This window comes from Penicillium alfredii, assembly GCF_028826965.1.
Source record: "Penicillium alfredii strain IBT 34128 chromosome Unknown utg000005l_segment0_segment0, whole genome shotgun sequence".
In the NCBI taxonomy this organism is placed as follows: Eukaryota; Fungi; Ascomycota; class Eurotiomycetes; order Eurotiales; family Aspergillaceae; genus Penicillium; species Penicillium alfredii.
The window spans coordinates 2,719,969-2,735,983 of record NW_026622702.1 but is presented as its reverse complement, the minus strand read 5'-3'; the positions used below and the strand labels follow the sequence as shown (position 1 = coordinate 2,735,983).

The window sequence follows — 16,015 nt, the reverse complement described above, 5'->3', positions numbered from 1 at the left end:
TGCAATCGCGCCAGGCTACGCTCTAAATCCGGGAAATTGGGAATTGGTGGGTCACCTCTGCACTGAGAGATTTTGAGATCATCGCAAATGCTGATGTGAAGGTTTTTTCTCGGACAGGCTACATTCAAGATACACCCATTTGCCTCGGCCTTGACCAACATGGATCCGCTGCAGCAGCCTGTGCCGGAGGCCCCTGCTGTGCCGGAGCCGCAACAGCCTGCTCCGGAAGACCAGACACCACAGGTGCAGGAAGTTGCGCCCGAACAACCTCCTGAGCCAACAGCCTCGGTCAGCGTCAACGTCGAAGAGCCCTCTGCGGAACCCACGACTGGCCGCGCGGGGCTCAACAATGGCTATAGCAGCGACTCCAAAGCTCACTACCACTCCCGTTCAACCGATTTCCATCATTCTGCTCCAGAGACTACAGCGCAGGACGATCAATCGACTCGTCTCACTTCATCCCCTTCGCTGAGCCAGCAGCCTCAACTCCTGTCCACGTCCCGACCTGGCTCGGGGCTCTCGAGTGGTCCAGAGCGACATGCCATGCCTCCGCCACAGCAGTCGGAAGTGAGCCAACGAGCGGCCTCTCAGGCGGCGAAGAATAGCGTGGTGATCAAGGTTGGCATGGTCGGAGATGCCCAGATTGGCAAGACCAGTTTGATGGTCAAATACGTCGAAGGGAGTTGGGACGAGGATTACATTCAAACTCTGGGTGCGTATGAACATTCTGCTCTTTTCGAGTCTTTCTGACTGGTATTATCCCCACAGGCGTCAACTTTATGGAAAAGACCATCTCGATTCGCAATACTGAGATTACCTTCTCAATCTGGGATCTTGGTGGCCAACGAGAGTTTGTCAACATGTTGCCACTTGTTTGCAATGACGCCGTCGCAATTCTGTTCATGTTCGACCTCACCCGCAAGAGCACCCTGAACTCGATCAAGGAGTGGTATCGCCAGGGACGGGGCTTCAACAAGACGGCCATTCCATTTCTTATCGGCACCAAATACGACCACTTTGTCAACTTCCCTCGTGAGGACCAAGAGGAAATCTCCATTCAGGTATTTAAATCCTTTTCTGCTCGAGGACTGGCAAACATTAACCGTAATGCAGGCCAAACGATTTGCCAAGGCAATGAAAGCCAGTCTGATCTTCAGTAGCACCAGCCACAGCATTAATGTGCAAAAGGTTTGTGGATTCTACCTAGGTGATTGATAGGGTTATTTATTGACTCCTCGCAGATCTTCAAGATTGTTTTGTCCAAAGCCTTTGACTTAAAGTGCACCATCCCCGAGATCGAGAACATTGGCGAGCCTCTCCTCCTCTACAAGTCCGCCTAAGGACATCTGCTCACCTGGTGTGACGATTATGTACATTGGGACGAAGTGATGCTGATGATGATCCTGGTTCCCACTATTTCGGGGATCCATCCCTTTCCTTTCTCACTCCTGATGTATTCGACGTTTCTTTTGTCCGAGTCCCCTTGAGTCTTGCTGGTCGTGCCTCCAGTCTCACAAATCTGAGATCTGGGGACTCTTGTTTCTATTCCTGGGGATTTTCCACATTCCACTTCTCCGTGGACGTACCTAGTTTCATTTTGTCACTTTGTTTTGTCTCCCTGGATAGGCTCCACTGGACGCTTCAAGGCGTTTGGGAGTCCAAATGGACGACAATCTGGAAATACAATGTCATTCTCGTGTGTGTTGTGGGTTTCGTAGACTGCGAAGAAAAATATAGATCGCGGCCCATGGTTCCCCGAGGCAAGATTTCGCCCCATTTCTAACTGACTCGGCCCCTCAAAGCCTCATCTACTCCGCCTTTGTTTCTATTCTCAGCCTTTCTTGTCTCTTTCTCTTGTTCTCTTCCTGTCCCTCCTTTTCTTACACCCGATGGCAGTTTTTGTTGCCTCGGGACCACCGGCATAGTTTCCAGTCGAGCCTCGTGTCGCCAAGCCACCAAATCTCCGGTGCTTGGATGCCAGTCCCTACAGCTGTTATCTTTCCCGCGCGTTTTCTGCTGATCCTCCACCCTTACTTCGCGAGGCGCCCATCATGACCGAGGAGCCGCAGCTGGGTTCGATCCAGCAGCGGATTGCCGCACTGAAGCAGTCCCAGGTGGCCCGCCCTGACGACGGCCCTGAACCATTCCTTCGCCCCGCCACCGAACGATCCAATTCGGCCAACAACCCTCCTTCATACAATGTCACCGGCTCAGTTTTGGACCGAGCATCGATCGGAAATGAGCCTGCCGACGATCGGCCGCGACGACCAGTTCCGCGCCCGCCGTCACATTCCTCTAGACCCGATGTGAAACCCAAGCCGAAAGTCCCGCCACCAGTGCCATCGCGCAAGTCAGAGGGCGAGCCCCCTCCTACTCCGGCGCGTCCTGCTGATCGCCCTGCGCTGCCGCCGCGGAGGCCTACAGATCCACCCCGGCGGCCGTCTCTCGAGTCGGTCACGTCCGATGCGTCATACTCAACGGCATCCACTACCGGGCGTGGGACATCAACAACCTCCGTGAACACCAACGGCAACAGTCGAGTGAAGGCGCCAGCATGGGGAACAGACGATTTGCCCCCACTGCCTCCCAGACGAACAGAGGAATCAAAGGCCCCGCAACTGCCTTCACGGCCCAAGTCCAGGGCCAGCATTGGGAGTCTGTCCTCGAAACTGTCTTTGACATCCAGAGGACCCTCTCCCTCTCCTCCCAGCTTGCCCACTCGTCGAGATCGCTCCCCGGCTCCTCCTCAGCTGCCACCGCGCACAACGTCTGGAACGGAGATGAACTCAAATGGGGCAACAGAGAACTCTAGTCCTAACCTGCCGCCTAGGAAACTGCCCCCTCCTCCATCAGCCACCAAAATAAACGATGCCCGACAGCTAGGTTTTGGGAACAAGAATCCAAGGCCCCCACCAAGGTCTAATAGTACCCCAGCCCAAGAGTCGGCCCCGAGTGGAGTGCCGCCGCCAATCCCGCATGGTTCCCGTCCAGATCTCTCCAAACTCCAAGCAACCAAGCCACGGTTTCATGGATCGATGCCATCTGCGACCCCACCTGCAAATATGTCAAGTACGGAATGCTTGATATGTCGAGACTTCTCCGGACCGGACAACCATGCTGCTCGGTACCCGCGCGCATCGCTTCCGACACAGGACATGGGCTGGTTAGCGAACGAGCTGACCGCGCCTTTCCCATCGTTGACGGACAAGGCACGAGCGATCTTCACGTGGCTACATCATAATATCTTCTACGATGTGGATTCCTTTTTCAATAACTGCGTCCAGCCGTCGACGCCCGCCAGCACGCTGGCCACAGGAATGGCGGTTTGCGAAGGATACGCAGGGCTATTTGCCGCGCTCGCCACCCATGGCGGGTTGGAAGTGATCGTGATAACCGGTCATGGGAAAGGGTTTGGCCACCAGCAGCTTGCCCGGGGGTCCCCACTACCGCCGTTTAATGGCAACCACGCTTGGAACGCTGTCCGGATCGACGGAGGGCGGTGGAAGTTGATCGATGCATGCTGGGGAGCCGGAGTCGTGCAGGGCAAAGGCCATCCCTACCACCAGCGCTTCGAGCCGGCCATGTTCTACATCTCGAACGACGAGTTCGGCCTGAAGCACTATCCCTCTGACAAAAACCACTTCTTCCGCGAGGATGGCCGCGCGGGTCTGAGCTGGGAAGAATACGTCCTCACCGACCCGGAGCGGCCCACCGGTGTCGAGCCTCTGATAGTCTACGGCGATGCCAAAGAGCGCAGTATCGGTCACCGCAGCTTCCAGCCCGCCGGCCGCCACATCTCCCTATCCACCACCCCGAGCCCCATCCGCTTCCAGTTCGGGTTGATCTGCGAGCACTGGACGCTTGCCCACCACAGCCGCACGATCCCTGGCCTGTTCCTGCTGATGATCCATGGTGTCGATGGTCGTAAAGATGATAGGCTCCCCTTCAACCACGTACAGGGCTCGGGCCCCGCAGGTGGCGGCGAGTTCTGGTATGTTGATGTCCCAGACGTCCGCATGCTCGGCGCCCCCGGCCAGAAGCTGCAGCTGGCGGTGTTGACCAGTTTCGGGGACCGCAAGGATGCCCGCGGTGTGACGGCCCAGGAGTATAAGGCGCAAGTTGGCCGCGTCGGTATGGCCTGGGCGTATGTTGCCGAGTGGGATTTGGTCCAGTAGTGATTTGGTTTCGGCAGCTGGGTTGGTTTACTGCTTGCATGTTTGGTACTGCAAAGGGCCTCTCGGTATACAATCCAGCGCTTCTTTTCCGGGGAGTATATTTTTTTTTGTTCTGGTTTGAGGATGGACGGGGTGCGATATGATGATAATTATGACTATGATGATGCCTACTGCTGTGATATTTCCCTTCTACTTTTGCATAGTCAATCAATATTATGAAGGCGCTCATGCTGTAGGGTACTCCGGTAGATCATTCTAATGATATAATTAGTTCTAAAGAAATAGGACGCCAGGTCAAAGAACAACATGAAGCAGTAGAGTAATCTGCATCATTTCAAGAAACTCAATAAGGTAAACAACACCAGACCCAAGCAATTCCTGCATTCCACATAGCCACCGAGTAAAACATCCATTAAAGCTTTTGTAGCCGCTGGAACGAATGTTAGTATTTTGCAACAGTAATGTTTGAAGACGCCTTTACCTTTCCAAATTTGAAATCCTCTCCTATACCAAAGAGTCAGAAACATTCAACAACTCCAAACTCCACACAAAGGGTATATACATACGTTCAGCCAGAACAACCCGAGACAGTTCCCTAGGACCATCTTCTCCCTCGGAGAGTCCATTGTTTGATTCGCCTTCTTTGGCGACTCGCCACTTCCACAGTGAAGTAAATTGATCCGGTACGCGCTCGAGTTGGTTTTTGACGTGCTAGAGATTATGTATGAGCGGCGGCAAAAAAAGATAAAAAGAGATGATGAATTTGATGGTGAACGTACTCGACCAAGGATTGGGAGGAACTTGAAGCCATGGCCACTATTTTGAGTATTAGCCAGATTCCGAGAGGCAGGGCATTAAAAAAGAAGAAAAAAGGAAAGAAAGACTCACGATCCTCCGGTGCATATGAAGAGAGAGTCAGAGTAATCAGGGACGTAGTCAATCACGAACTGCGACAATTAGTCCTTGACTCTGCCGAGTGGTAATCTGTCAATTTGTTGCTTACATTGTTGTCGATGCTGTCGGTGTACCAGCATAGCTATACATTGATCAGCATCTCGTATATAGTTCCCATGCGAGATGCATATCTTACCCGGCTGTCTGTGAATCCAAACTCGGCCAGTTCGGGGAATGCCTCGTAAATAACTCTCTTCATGCGTTGGAGCCCGTAGAGCGGCACGGTGTCAATGCTGTCTTGGCTATACTTTGTTCGAGGTGTCGATATACGCCTGAAATGAGTTAGAGTTCAGGTTCTTGAAAAACAGGCTTCTTTAGAGATACTTACAAGTTCTGTTCACGGGGATGCGCTCTGAAGTTGGTGAACTAAACAGAATCAAACGTAAGCATGACCGGAATGCAAGCAAATGCCAACACGATAAGGATGGTTCATCTTTACCTTGCGACCCCGATACCCGAATTTGAGTCTTCCTTCCTTGGTTATGGGAAATCCCCCGCCCTGATAATAGCTAGGAGGATGTGAGTGATTGATCGATGGATAGCAACCGTAAATGTCGAGACGATACGTACTCGTCACCCTCGCCCCTGCGGTATGACCACACGGGGTAGTTATCCGGGTGGAACTTCTCCCACAGATCCTGTCTGTGCCGCGGGATATCAATGAACATGACCGTCCCGGCGGTGGCCTCCACAGTACGATGGGCTTCGGGGACAATCGAAGCAGACCAACTCCCGGCTACATGTCTTGGTTAGGATATGTTGCCTAATCAATCACACTAGAATGCGTCTTACCAGCAACAATCACCAGATCAGCGAAATGGCTGAGACCATCTGCAGTCTTGATGCCTTTGGCTTTCTTCTCGAGACCGTTCTTTTCCATAATCAAGTGGTCGAGTTTGCCTTGCGGCTCTCCTAGGACAAATTTCACGCCGGCATTCTCGCACAAAAAGCGCGCATAGACACAGGCCTGGATGGTTTCTTGTTAGAAAACACAATACTTGGAGAGGAATTAAACCCATACCTTGTCTGCGATAGTAATCCCAGCATTGATATCAATGAATCCGTTGATATTTCCTTGATTAATGCCGTCGACAATGTGAAGCTTCTCAAGCCACTTAGGGCTAATCTTGCGCAAACGCTCCTCGTCGGTCAAATTTCCCTAAAACAATTATGTTAGTTGATTATTATTATTAGGTATACATGTATACATATTTTCAAGGTGAAATACCCTGACAAATTGCATCTTCCGATTCTCAGGAGCGGTATCCTGCATCGTCTGCAGACTCTTTTCATAGAAGTCTCGCAGCTTGCCTCCCTCAGCCAGGAAATAGCTGCCACAGTGATAGAGGAGTTTGTCATCTGGGGTTAGACCAGCAGGCAGGTCTGCAGATGGACTTTGGGCAATGGCCTCATTCCATGCGAGCCATGTATCCCTGGCCTCAATGGCCAGTGCTTGGTATCTAGAGATGATCACAAATTAATACAATTAGTCAATTATTCTTATAGATGACTTATAGATGACTTACTCATGTTCCTCTCCATAGGCCATGCGAAAGACCTTGTTGATATCAGCCGATGCACCATCGCAGCCCTGGGATGGATTGTAGTGATTCTTGTCGAAGGCGCATCGGTCATAGATGGTGATATTCTTGTATCCGCTACGGGCAAGCCAGAGCGCGGTACTCAGTCCAAACACACCCGCCCCGACAATAATGATGTTCGAATCGGTGGAGATCATGTTGCTCGATCTATATATGTGCAATGAACTGAATCCAGATTTCTTCGGGAGACTAGAGGATATGGCATGAGTTTAGTTTAAATGAACGGCAACTCAGGATCTCTATCGTTCTCCAGCTATCTCTGATGGGTCTTTGATTGGGGGCCTCGGGACTTCCCGATTCCAATCTCTCTCGCCCCAGCTTTTGGGGGACGGAATTGCCGCGGGGTGGGAATTCCTCGCGAAGTGATAGAATTAGGCCAGCAATGGAAGTAACTGGTAAGTGGAGAGCCCTGACTTACCTCGTTACTGGAGAAATAACCCAATTCAACTGTGATAATGCTAGTTCGTATACCAAGACAGCATCCTCATAGTTCATATTCGAGATCTGCACAATCGCAAGCAAGTGGGGCGCGATAAGCAAATTTTCCAGCTATCGCCAACGGGGCCTGTCCAACATGGCCTCACCCGCGATCGAATTTTCTTCCTCTTTTGCTTCTCGCTCACTCACCATTCTCGCGATTACACTAATACCTTCTTTACTAACACACATCTTGGATTGAACTCATCATGGGTAATGTAAGAGCAACCCAGATCAAATTGCTCTACAGCAAAAACTGTCACTTGTGCTCTCTGTTCCAGGGAGCCGGCTGACGCGCAGGTGGAGCTAATCGATCATATTCAACAGGGAGCCAAAGCCTCGATGAAGCGCGACCGCAACCAAAAGGACGCGAAGGTTGCCAAGTCGCAAACGAAATCCGTACGTCAAATATTTTTGGACCTCTGCTTGTGTTGGGGGTCTTGATCGCTCACATGCCCGGTGTTTAGAATGAGAAAGCGATGAATATCCAGTGTCAAGTCTGCAAACAGACTTTTCTTCAGACGACCAAGGCACCAGCGTGCGTGACATCTACTCTGCGTGACTTGATCTTGGATTGGGCTCTGCGTGCTAATATTTTGGCTATGTATAGTCTCCTCGAACACGCCTCCAACAAGCACAAGAAGGGGAGTGCCGAGTGCTTTCCTGGTGTGAGCGCATGAGAGACAAGAGCTCGGCGGGACTGAGAAAAGAAAATATTCGGTGTTATGCGACCAGCATGGGATCAGGAGTTTGTGAATGATGAAGATACCTCTGCGATGAGTTTAGAAAAGAGCATATTCGATACAGCGGATGTGATTCATCGATCGAGTTTTTCCTTTCTTTCAAAAGACCAATACTTGTAAAACAGTAGTTGTGTATAGGCCAGAAAGACAAGCGATCCTGACCAATCTGACAAGAGACCTCACAGATCGGGTGTTACTTATCAGGTGATTAGGCGTGGTACAAATAACCATGAGCCAAGTATGGATATCTCAGTAGATTGGCTGAGATCAGCAGCAGCTCAGCCATGACCTCAGACGTCACCATAATCCCTCAGTGGACAATTATCGGTCAACACTTTCGAAAGCTAGGTATAGGTCTGTGCATGCCGGGAGGATGATGCACTTGACTAGTCGACCAGCCTCGCCACACGATTGGTGAGAATCAGAAAAGACAAACCCATGGTAAATGATCAACGTAGTGTCAAGAATCAACCCCCTCTCCCCACCTCCCTACGCTCTGGGGAATCGAGATGCCGGTGTACGCATTGGGAGGTTTCCCCAGGTCTCCGCATTTGTCTCCGAAGACGAGCGGGGATAGGGAGCCTCGAGCGGATAAGCCGAGTACACATCCCCCAATAATAATCGACATTGCAGCGTACTGTACATACATATTAGTGCACAGCTGCCACTACCAAAGACCAAAAAAAACGACCCACAACGCGTCCAAAACGACCAGTCAGAGCGTGTATTCTGAAACACAAAATGAGCAGGGAAAAAGGACCAAGAGCAGGGCCCAAGGAACAAGTACGCACGGCGAACCCCGTACCACATAACCCGCGTAGCCTGGAATCAGCCGAGTCTCCCACCCCCAAGGGGATCCACTCGTTTTTTCCCAAGCTGAACCAGTCACAGTCCGTCAATGCCGTAAGATGCCGTGTCAACCCGTGCCGCGCTGGCTAAGTATGGCCGGCCTCGGGGCCCCGGGGCCGACCAAGTGGGAACCGGGTAAATGCTGGAGATGAAAACCAAGGAAATTTCAAGACTTCAGAAAGGTTAGAAATTACAGGCCTCGCTCTGTGGATATAGGATTGAATCAGGAGGTGAACGTGACCGTGGTTGTTGCGAGTCGAGTTGACTAATCGCAACGCAAGGAGAGACTGCGCGTGGATACTTTAATTGGGCTAAGAATAATTCGGCATGGACGGTGCCGGGAACAGCGAGAGACAGAAAAAAAAAAAAAAAACAGAGAGACTTTCCCCCCGCCGGGGTTTTAGCGGACAGTCAATTTTCTGGTCTCCACCCCTTTTCTTGTGACTGGCACACTAACAATGCACCCTACAAAGGCAACTGGTCGGCCCATGATCATGTCCAGAAAAAAGATCTCTCCAGAAAAACACACATGAATATTCTAGATTTTTTCAATCCATCAAACTAAGCTTTTATGCCGTATTCACGGTTGAAAGACAAAACCCCTGCCGAGCCAGCCACAGCCGTGATCCCGATCGCAGTCAAGCCGAGTCGGCCGGGTTCAGCTGCGTCGCACAGCACGGGCCTCGTGGCCGATTCCCCCGGATCCCTCCATGCACCCCGGGGGGTCGGCCAATCACAGTGCCGGTGTGGGCCGAGATCGGCCAATGACCGGCCATAGACGCGGCCGGGGTTGCAACCGGGGAGCCTTGGGGTAGTAGACCTGCCGAACGCGAAAGTAACACCATCTTACTCTCTCTCTCTCTCTCACACATGGCGGGTGAATAATGTCCATGCTTGGGTTTTAGCCCCTTTGTTTCTGTTTCCGAGGTTTCTTTTGTTAAAATAATTAATTTCTTTTTTTGATTGCTCCAAGTAAAATATTATTCTTTTTTAAAGAAGGTGCTCTTATTTAACCACCGCTTGCCCCGTTTTCCCTTTTTCTTTTCTTTTTTTTTCTCCGTGCCCTTTCTTGCCTATCATTTCCCTACCTTTGATTATCTGGGATTGCGCATCTCAGAGAATCCCACTCCCCTCACCATGGTTGTCGTGGGCAACATCTATGTGATCGCGGCCGTCGCCGTCATTGGCGGCGGTCTCTTCGGTTTCGATATCTCGTCCATGTCGGCGATCCTCGAAACCCCAGCCTACAAGTGTTATTTCAACCACGGGCCCAAGGGTCCCCCGTTCAACAATGATGACGACTGCAGTGGTCTGAGCTCGTTGTCGCAGGGTGGTGTGACCGCCGCCATGCCTGGTGGCTCGTGGCTGGGAGCTCTCATCTCTGGTTTTATCTCGGATCGTCTGGGTCGCAAGTATTCCATTATGATTGGCTGTATTATCTGGTAAGAGGAAATTGCTTTGCAGATTTGCTTCGAGTTCAATGCTGATTGTTGGTTCGTGGGTAGGGTTATCGGCTCCGCTATTATTTGCGCGTCGCAGAACATGGGCATGCTGATTGCTGGTCGTGTGATCAACGGTCTCGCTGTCGGTATTGAGTCTGCACAGGTCCCCGTGTATATCTCCGAGATCTCCCCGCCCTCCAAGCGTGGTCGTCTTGTTGGCTCCCAACAGTGGGCCATTACCTGGGGAATCCTGATCATGTACTAGTAAGTGGTGTCTCGACGGATCGTTCAACTCTTTCTCCTGGTGAGTGAAAAGCTTACTTCTGATAGTATCTCCTTTGGATGCTCGTACATCGGCGGCAAGACGTCCAAGGATTATAGCGAATCCGTTTTCCGAATCCCCTGGGGTGTCCAGATGGTTCCCGCGGTTCTTCTCTTCCTGGGTATGATCTTCTTGCCGGAATCTCCCCGTTGGCTGGCCCGCAAGGATCGCTGGGAAGAGTGCCAGTCGGTGCTGGCTCTGGTCCACGGCAAGGGCGACCCCAGCAGTCCGTTTGTGATTGCCGAGATGCAGGAGATTCGTGAGATGTGCGAATTCGAGCGCCAGAACAAGGATGTCTCGTACATGGAGCTGTTCAGGCCGGGCATGATCAACCGGACTGTGATTGGTATTTTCACTCAGATCTGGTCCCAGCTGACTGGCATGAACGTCATGAGTATGTTTCCCCTATTTCCATAAAGGACGCCATGAACCCCTTGAGACTGACTCTGCATGTTTCAGTGTACTACATCACCTATGTCTTCTCCATGGCTGGCTATGAAGGGGACGCGACCCTGTTGGCTTCGTCGATCCAGTACATCATCAACGTGGTCATGACCGTGCCCGCCCTGATCTGGGTGGACCGCTGGGGTCGCCGACCCACGCTCCTGATCGGTGCCACGTTCATGATGATCTGGATGTACGCCAACGCCGGTATCATGGCCTCATACGGCGAGGTCGTAGAGGGCGGTATCAAGGGCGTGGAAGAGGAGTCGATGCGGTTGACCGGTGCGCCGGCCAAGGGCTTGATCGCCTGCACGTATCTCTTCGTCGCCTCATACGCGCCGTCCTGGGGCCCTGTGTCGTGGGTGTACCCGCCGGAGCTGTACCCGCTGCGTGTGCGCGGCAAGGCCGTGGCGCTGGCCACCTCGTCGAACTGGGCGTTCAACACTGCACTGGGGCTGTTCGTGCCGCCGGCCTTTGCCAACATCCGCTGGCAAACCTACATCATCTTCGGTGTTTTCCTGACCGCCATGTGGCTGCATGTGTTCTTCATGTTCCCTGAGACTGCGGGCAAGTCCCTTGAGGAAATCGAGCAAATCTTCGAAGACCCCAACGGCATCCCGTACATCGGGACCCCGGCCTGGAAGACTTTCCATGACACCAAGCGCACGGTGGCCGCCGAAGCCGGTGATGTCGAGGTCCTGGGTGAGAGACTGGGTGCTGAGAAGCGTGCTACCTCGCACGCCGAGGTTGCCGAGGACTAAACATAATCTGGCTGTGTTTGTTAATGGGGTGATGAGAAGGCGTTATTTTTTTTTTGAAGGGATTACATGCGAGTGCTAAATTGGTTGCACTCGAGACGATGTCATGTAAATGAATCCGAGATACTCTTGAACATACTGGAGTTGTCAGTTCTGATCCTTAATCCATGGATCCTTTGGGTATCAGTAGTAGGAACCGATCAGAAATTTTTGTACTTTTACCTCCTCCAGTTCCACCGATCCTCTTTTCAGCTGCTTGGTGATCCAATTCGGAATGTCGTGACTCGCTAGTCACTTGACTCGTTGGAAATGCAACGGACCTGTTTTCAAGCCTGGCAGGACAGCTTCGGATTGCGCTACACTCTAACCACATCAGACAGACACGAATACCAACCGAGGCATCTACCACAACACGCCAAGAATTTCCGACGCCCAAATGATGGGCGCGCGCAAGTCTTGGGATGAGAGTGGCTCTCGGAGTGGAGGGTGGAGTTAGGGGAACTCGGAAGCCCCTGGGACCGAGAAAAAAAAGCCAAGAACGTGTCTTCGCGAACAATTGACGTCCCATCTTACGTTGAATCTTCGCTTCTCATCTTCTCATCTTCTCATCTTCTCATCTTCCTTTCTTCCTTTCTTCCTTTCCTTTATCTTCTTTCCTGCCTCTTCCGCTTCGATCCTTCCTCGGGCCCCTCTCCACCCGCTAGCTCCGAGTTAACCGGACCGATCGGGTCGCATTGTCAAGCGCGGCGCCGATCAATTCGATTCCTCTTGTTGGCAAACCTCATCCATCGTCATGGTTCGTTCACGGGGCAGCTCGAACAGTCTGGGGGTGGACATTCGCGGCGACACCAGCGCGCCTGCGATGTCCACGATGAACGAGGTCAGCCCGATTGAGCCGACCACGCCGGATCTGGGCGAGGTACGTGTCAACCGAATTGATTAACAACACTGACTGTCGTGTGCTGACTTGTTTTCCCGGTGATTTAGCAATTTGAGATGCGCACACCAGAAAAGTCGACGGCCAAGTCTCCCACCAAGCGGCGTCGCAATCGCTCCCTCCTGCATCGCTTCGCCGATACCTGTCTGAAATACACTTGGCTGCTGCCGCTCCTCATCCTGACCTTCCTGCTTTTCTTGTACGCTATCAACCCGACCACGTCCAACCCGATGCATAGCGCCATCTTCCTCTCCTACCCCCAGCCGCCGAAGACGCCCGGCGGCCCGGTCATGTTCGGCAAGGGCAAGAAGGACATTGCGTTTGTGTCGTTCTACACGGTGGTCTTGTCGTTCACGCGCGAGTTCATCATGCAGCAAATCATCCGCCCATTCGCCGTCTTCTGCGGCATTCGTGGCAAGGGCAAGACGGCGCGCTTCATGGAGCAGGTATACACGGCCATCTACTTTGCCATCTTCGGTCCGTTCGGTCTGTACGTGATGAGCCGCTCGAATATCTGGTACTTCAACACCATCGCTATGTTTGATGGTTTCCCGCATCGAGAGCACGAGGCGCTGTTCAAGGCCTACTACCTGCTCCAGGCCAGCTACTGGTCGCAGCAGGCGATTGTGCTGATGCTGCAGTTGGAGAAACCGAGAAAGGACTTTAAGGAGCTGGTCGGTCACCACATTATCACGTTGGCGCTCATTGCGCTGAGCTACCGTTTCCACTTCACGTACATGGGTCTTGCGGTTTACATCACCCATGACATCTCGGACTTTTTCCTGGCGGTATGTTTGCAATTTGACTGGGCCGGCCAAATATGTGAGACTGTGTGCTAATATTTTCGATTAGACTTCGAAAACGCTCAACTATCTGGACTCAATCATCACAGCGCCCTATTTCGGGATGTTCGTCGGTATATGGATTTACCTGCGCCACGTGTTGAATCTCAAGATCCTCTGGGCTGTCCTGACCGAATTCCGCACCGTGGGGCCCTTCGAGCTAAACTGGGAGACCCAGCAGTACAAGTGCTGGATCAGCCAGTACATCACGTTTTCGCTGCTGGCTAGTCTCCAGGCCGTCAACCTGTTCTGGCTCTTCCTGATCCTGCGCATCCTGTCCAACTATATCTTCAACAGCGTCGCCAAGGACGAGCGCAGTGATGACGAGGACGAGGAAGAGGAACTGGGGCAGGATGCTGCCAAGGCTACACTCGCCACTGGTGCCGAGCGCGCTGGCAAGGAGAACCAGGCGCCTCAAATGCTGGTCAATGGCAAGCCTGTGGCCGATCAGCGCGGTCCCCGAACCCGCAGCAAGAAGGCCTAATCAAGACCTCCTTCAACCCCCTAGCAAGGAGTCAATTGGCTACTCTTGTAGGGCTATTTCCTCTTGCCCTCTTTTTCCGTTTTGCGTTTCTGTCTTGTCCGTTTTGGGCTCTTTTCTCTGGTGTCCCTGGTTTCATATAGTGGGGCGATATAAGGCCGCCCCCCACTGTTCATAATTATGCATCTTCTGAGAGTGACTGGATGGTCCAAGAAGGGGTGTTTGGCTGTTTCCAAGTCAGTTTGAGACCACGGAGGTTCCTCTCTTTTCTTTTTCATGGAATGTTCGGTGCATTGCGTGTGTATGGACGGTTGGGTTCTTGCACAGTCTCATTCTTCCCTCCGTGTTTATTACCTGTTCTTTTCATTCTCCTATTCTTTTCTGTTCGGACTAATGAGACTCAAGTCGATAGATGAGTGATGCGTGTCCTTCGGAAGCTCTCGACGTGGGTTTCCTGGCCATTGGAAATGAAAATCATATTTTCCCTCTACAGATGGCGTTGTGTTGCAATGAGTTGCTATACCTATCGTCAACCTCGAGCGGAGATTCTAATGCATAGGCTTGGAAGAGAAAATAGTGGACGCTGAGCCAGTGTTGAATATTCATGTCATGATCCTACATACAAAACACCGGCCCATTCACTGGTTCTAGAGATGTTGTTCGTTCGAAGAGGGTCATCACTTGCAAGACCTTGAATATATATGGTGCGATGGACTCTCCAGGGTCGTCTTAGTTGGAGCTTTCTGAGGATGATTCCTGCTTGGACTCCTGTTTAGGTTGCTCCTCTTGCTTGGGCTCATCTTTTTTCGGCTCCTCCTGCTTGGCCTCCTGCTTAGGCTCGTCCTGCTTGGGCTCGTCATTGGGCTTCTCCTGCCGAGGCTCCTTCGCTTCTTCCGTCTCCTGCTTCTCCTCAGTACCTAGTGTCGCCTTGTCTTCTTCCTTGGGTTCCTGCTCAGACGACTCCGGAGCAGCCTCCTGCCCCTCTACCTTGGGACTCTCCTTCGCATGTTCTTCGTCATGGTCAGCTTCGTGAGCATCATGATGAGACGTCTTCGAGGGACCACTCTGAGCGAGGTAGAAGATGACTGGGCCGCCCAGACCAATCGAGCCCAACAGCCTACACAAGACAGAACCAGAGTCAGCAAGATCTGATGGGAATTAAATCAACTAAACGGATTGAACATATCACAAACCATGGCAAATCGCTGGTACTGTGGTCCTCGTAGCCCTTGCCACTGGAGTAGAACCGACGGCCGAGCAATTGAGTAGATTGGCGAGCAGCTGGCAAGGCCCGCACGGACTGGGCTGCTGAGGCAGCGCGGAAGACGGCACGGCGCGCAAAGACCATTGCGAATGGATTGGGAGGTATAGGGAATATGGGAAGTGTGATAGGTTGAGTGGAGAAAAAAGGAAGAAAGAAATGAAGAAAAAGACGGGCCAAATAGACTAGGAAGCAAGTTTAGGAATTTTCCACAGCAACAATCCAGCCCTCCCACCCGAATTACCCTCGCAACTCGTCTTCCTCGGGCCACCCTCGCACGACATCGGAAGACCCGTTCTCAGCGGTCCCCGAGCTTGGTCTGTGCGCCGTTGCACCGGTGATGTCATGTAGATGCCAAGGCAGGTAGCTGGTATCTGCGGGAGTGTGAGAACAAGGCGGCTTGGACTGGTAGCTGGTACTAGTAGAGGACATAAAGCTTTCATTGGACCTTGAAAACTTGGTTTTTTGAAGAACTTCCAACAACTGCGCCCAGCTATGATGGACAGCTCCTAATCTTGGGACGTGGAGACAGGTACTGACCTCTGCCTACAGTAATTGGTCTGTAATTTATGCAATGCAAGGCATAATTCTAAGTGTTTCTTCTAAACACTTCCAAAGCTCACAGCTCTATTAACCACTTGTGAATGTATACTTGTCGAGTATGGTGAATCAGATAAATGGCTTGTTGCCTCAGGCTGCAACAGCTGGACAGACACCTTAGGCGGCGAC

At 52.0% G+C, this 16,015-nt stretch overlaps 7 protein-coding genes across 7 annotated transcripts; 5 read left to right on the top strand and 2 right to left on the bottom strand.

The window, feature by feature from the left end:
- Window positions 1-159: 159 nt before the first annotated feature.
- NUU61_004457 (Spg1/Tem1 GTP-binding protein) lies at window positions 160-1,340 on the top strand (the record flags this gene model as incomplete). Its single annotated transcript, XM_056655039.1, has 4 exons — window positions 160-712; window positions 769-1,061; window positions 1,087-1,188; window positions 1,242-1,340. 4 exons carry the CDS (start codon window positions 160-162, stop codon window positions 1,338-1,340), a joined length of 1,047 nt encoding a protein of 348 aa, XP_056513066.1.
- Window positions 1,341-2,051: 711 nt separating this feature from the next.
- On the top strand, window positions 2,052-4,175 carry NUU61_004456 (uncharacterized protein; the record flags this gene model as incomplete). Its single annotated transcript, XM_056655038.1, has 1 exon — window positions 2,052-4,175. One exon carries the CDS (start codon window positions 2,052-2,054, stop codon window positions 4,173-4,175), a length of 2,124 nt encoding a protein of 707 aa, XP_056513065.1.
- Window positions 4,176-4,617: 442 nt separating this feature from the next.
- On the bottom strand, window positions 4,618-6,867 carry NUU61_004455 (NAD(P)/FAD-dependent oxidoreductase; the record flags this gene model as incomplete). The annotated part of the gene is made up of 13 exons (XM_056655037.1): window positions 4,618-4,679; window positions 4,742-4,886; window positions 4,955-4,991; window positions 5,064-5,122; window positions 5,179-5,211; window positions 5,266-5,401; window positions 5,458-5,495; window positions 5,569-5,638; window positions 5,700-5,865; window positions 5,922-6,096; window positions 6,151-6,288; window positions 6,358-6,589; window positions 6,656-6,867. The coding sequence occupies 13 exons, from the start codon at window positions 6,865-6,867 to the stop codon at window positions 4,618-4,620; spliced, it is 1,503 nt and encodes a 500-aa protein (XP_056513064.1).
- A 549-nt stretch (window positions 6,868-7,416) lies between these two features.
- On the top strand, window positions 7,417-7,887 carry NUU61_004454 (uncharacterized protein; the record flags this gene model as incomplete). The annotated part of the gene is made up of 3 exons (XM_056655036.1): window positions 7,417-7,425; window positions 7,535-7,606; window positions 7,729-7,887. 3 exons carry the CDS (start codon window positions 7,417-7,419, stop codon window positions 7,885-7,887), a joined length of 240 nt encoding a protein of 79 aa, XP_056513063.1.
- A 2,049-nt stretch (window positions 7,888-9,936) lies between these two features.
- NUU61_004453 (sugar porter family MFS transporter) lies at window positions 9,937-11,768 on the top strand (the record flags this gene model as incomplete). The annotated part of the gene is made up of 4 exons (XM_056655035.1): window positions 9,937-10,241; window positions 10,305-10,505; window positions 10,572-10,957; window positions 11,023-11,768. 4 exons carry the CDS (start codon window positions 9,937-9,939, stop codon window positions 11,766-11,768), a joined length of 1,638 nt encoding a protein of 545 aa, XP_056513062.1.
- A 790-nt stretch (window positions 11,769-12,558) lies between these two features.
- NUU61_004452 (TLC domain-containing protein) lies at window positions 12,559-14,028 on the top strand (the record flags this gene model as incomplete). The annotated part of the gene is made up of 3 exons (XM_056655034.1): window positions 12,559-12,684; window positions 12,753-13,490; window positions 13,555-14,028. 3 exons carry the CDS (start codon window positions 12,559-12,561, stop codon window positions 14,026-14,028), a joined length of 1,338 nt encoding a protein of 445 aa, XP_056513061.1.
- Window positions 14,029-14,754: 726 nt separating this feature from the next.
- NUU61_004451 (uncharacterized protein) lies at window positions 14,755-15,373 on the bottom strand (the record flags this gene model as incomplete). The annotated part of the gene is made up of 2 exons (XM_056655033.1): window positions 14,755-15,142; window positions 15,219-15,373. 2 exons carry the CDS (start codon window positions 15,371-15,373, stop codon window positions 14,755-14,757), a joined length of 543 nt encoding a protein of 180 aa, XP_056513060.1.
- Between the last annotated feature and the right edge of the window lie 642 nt (window positions 15,374-16,015).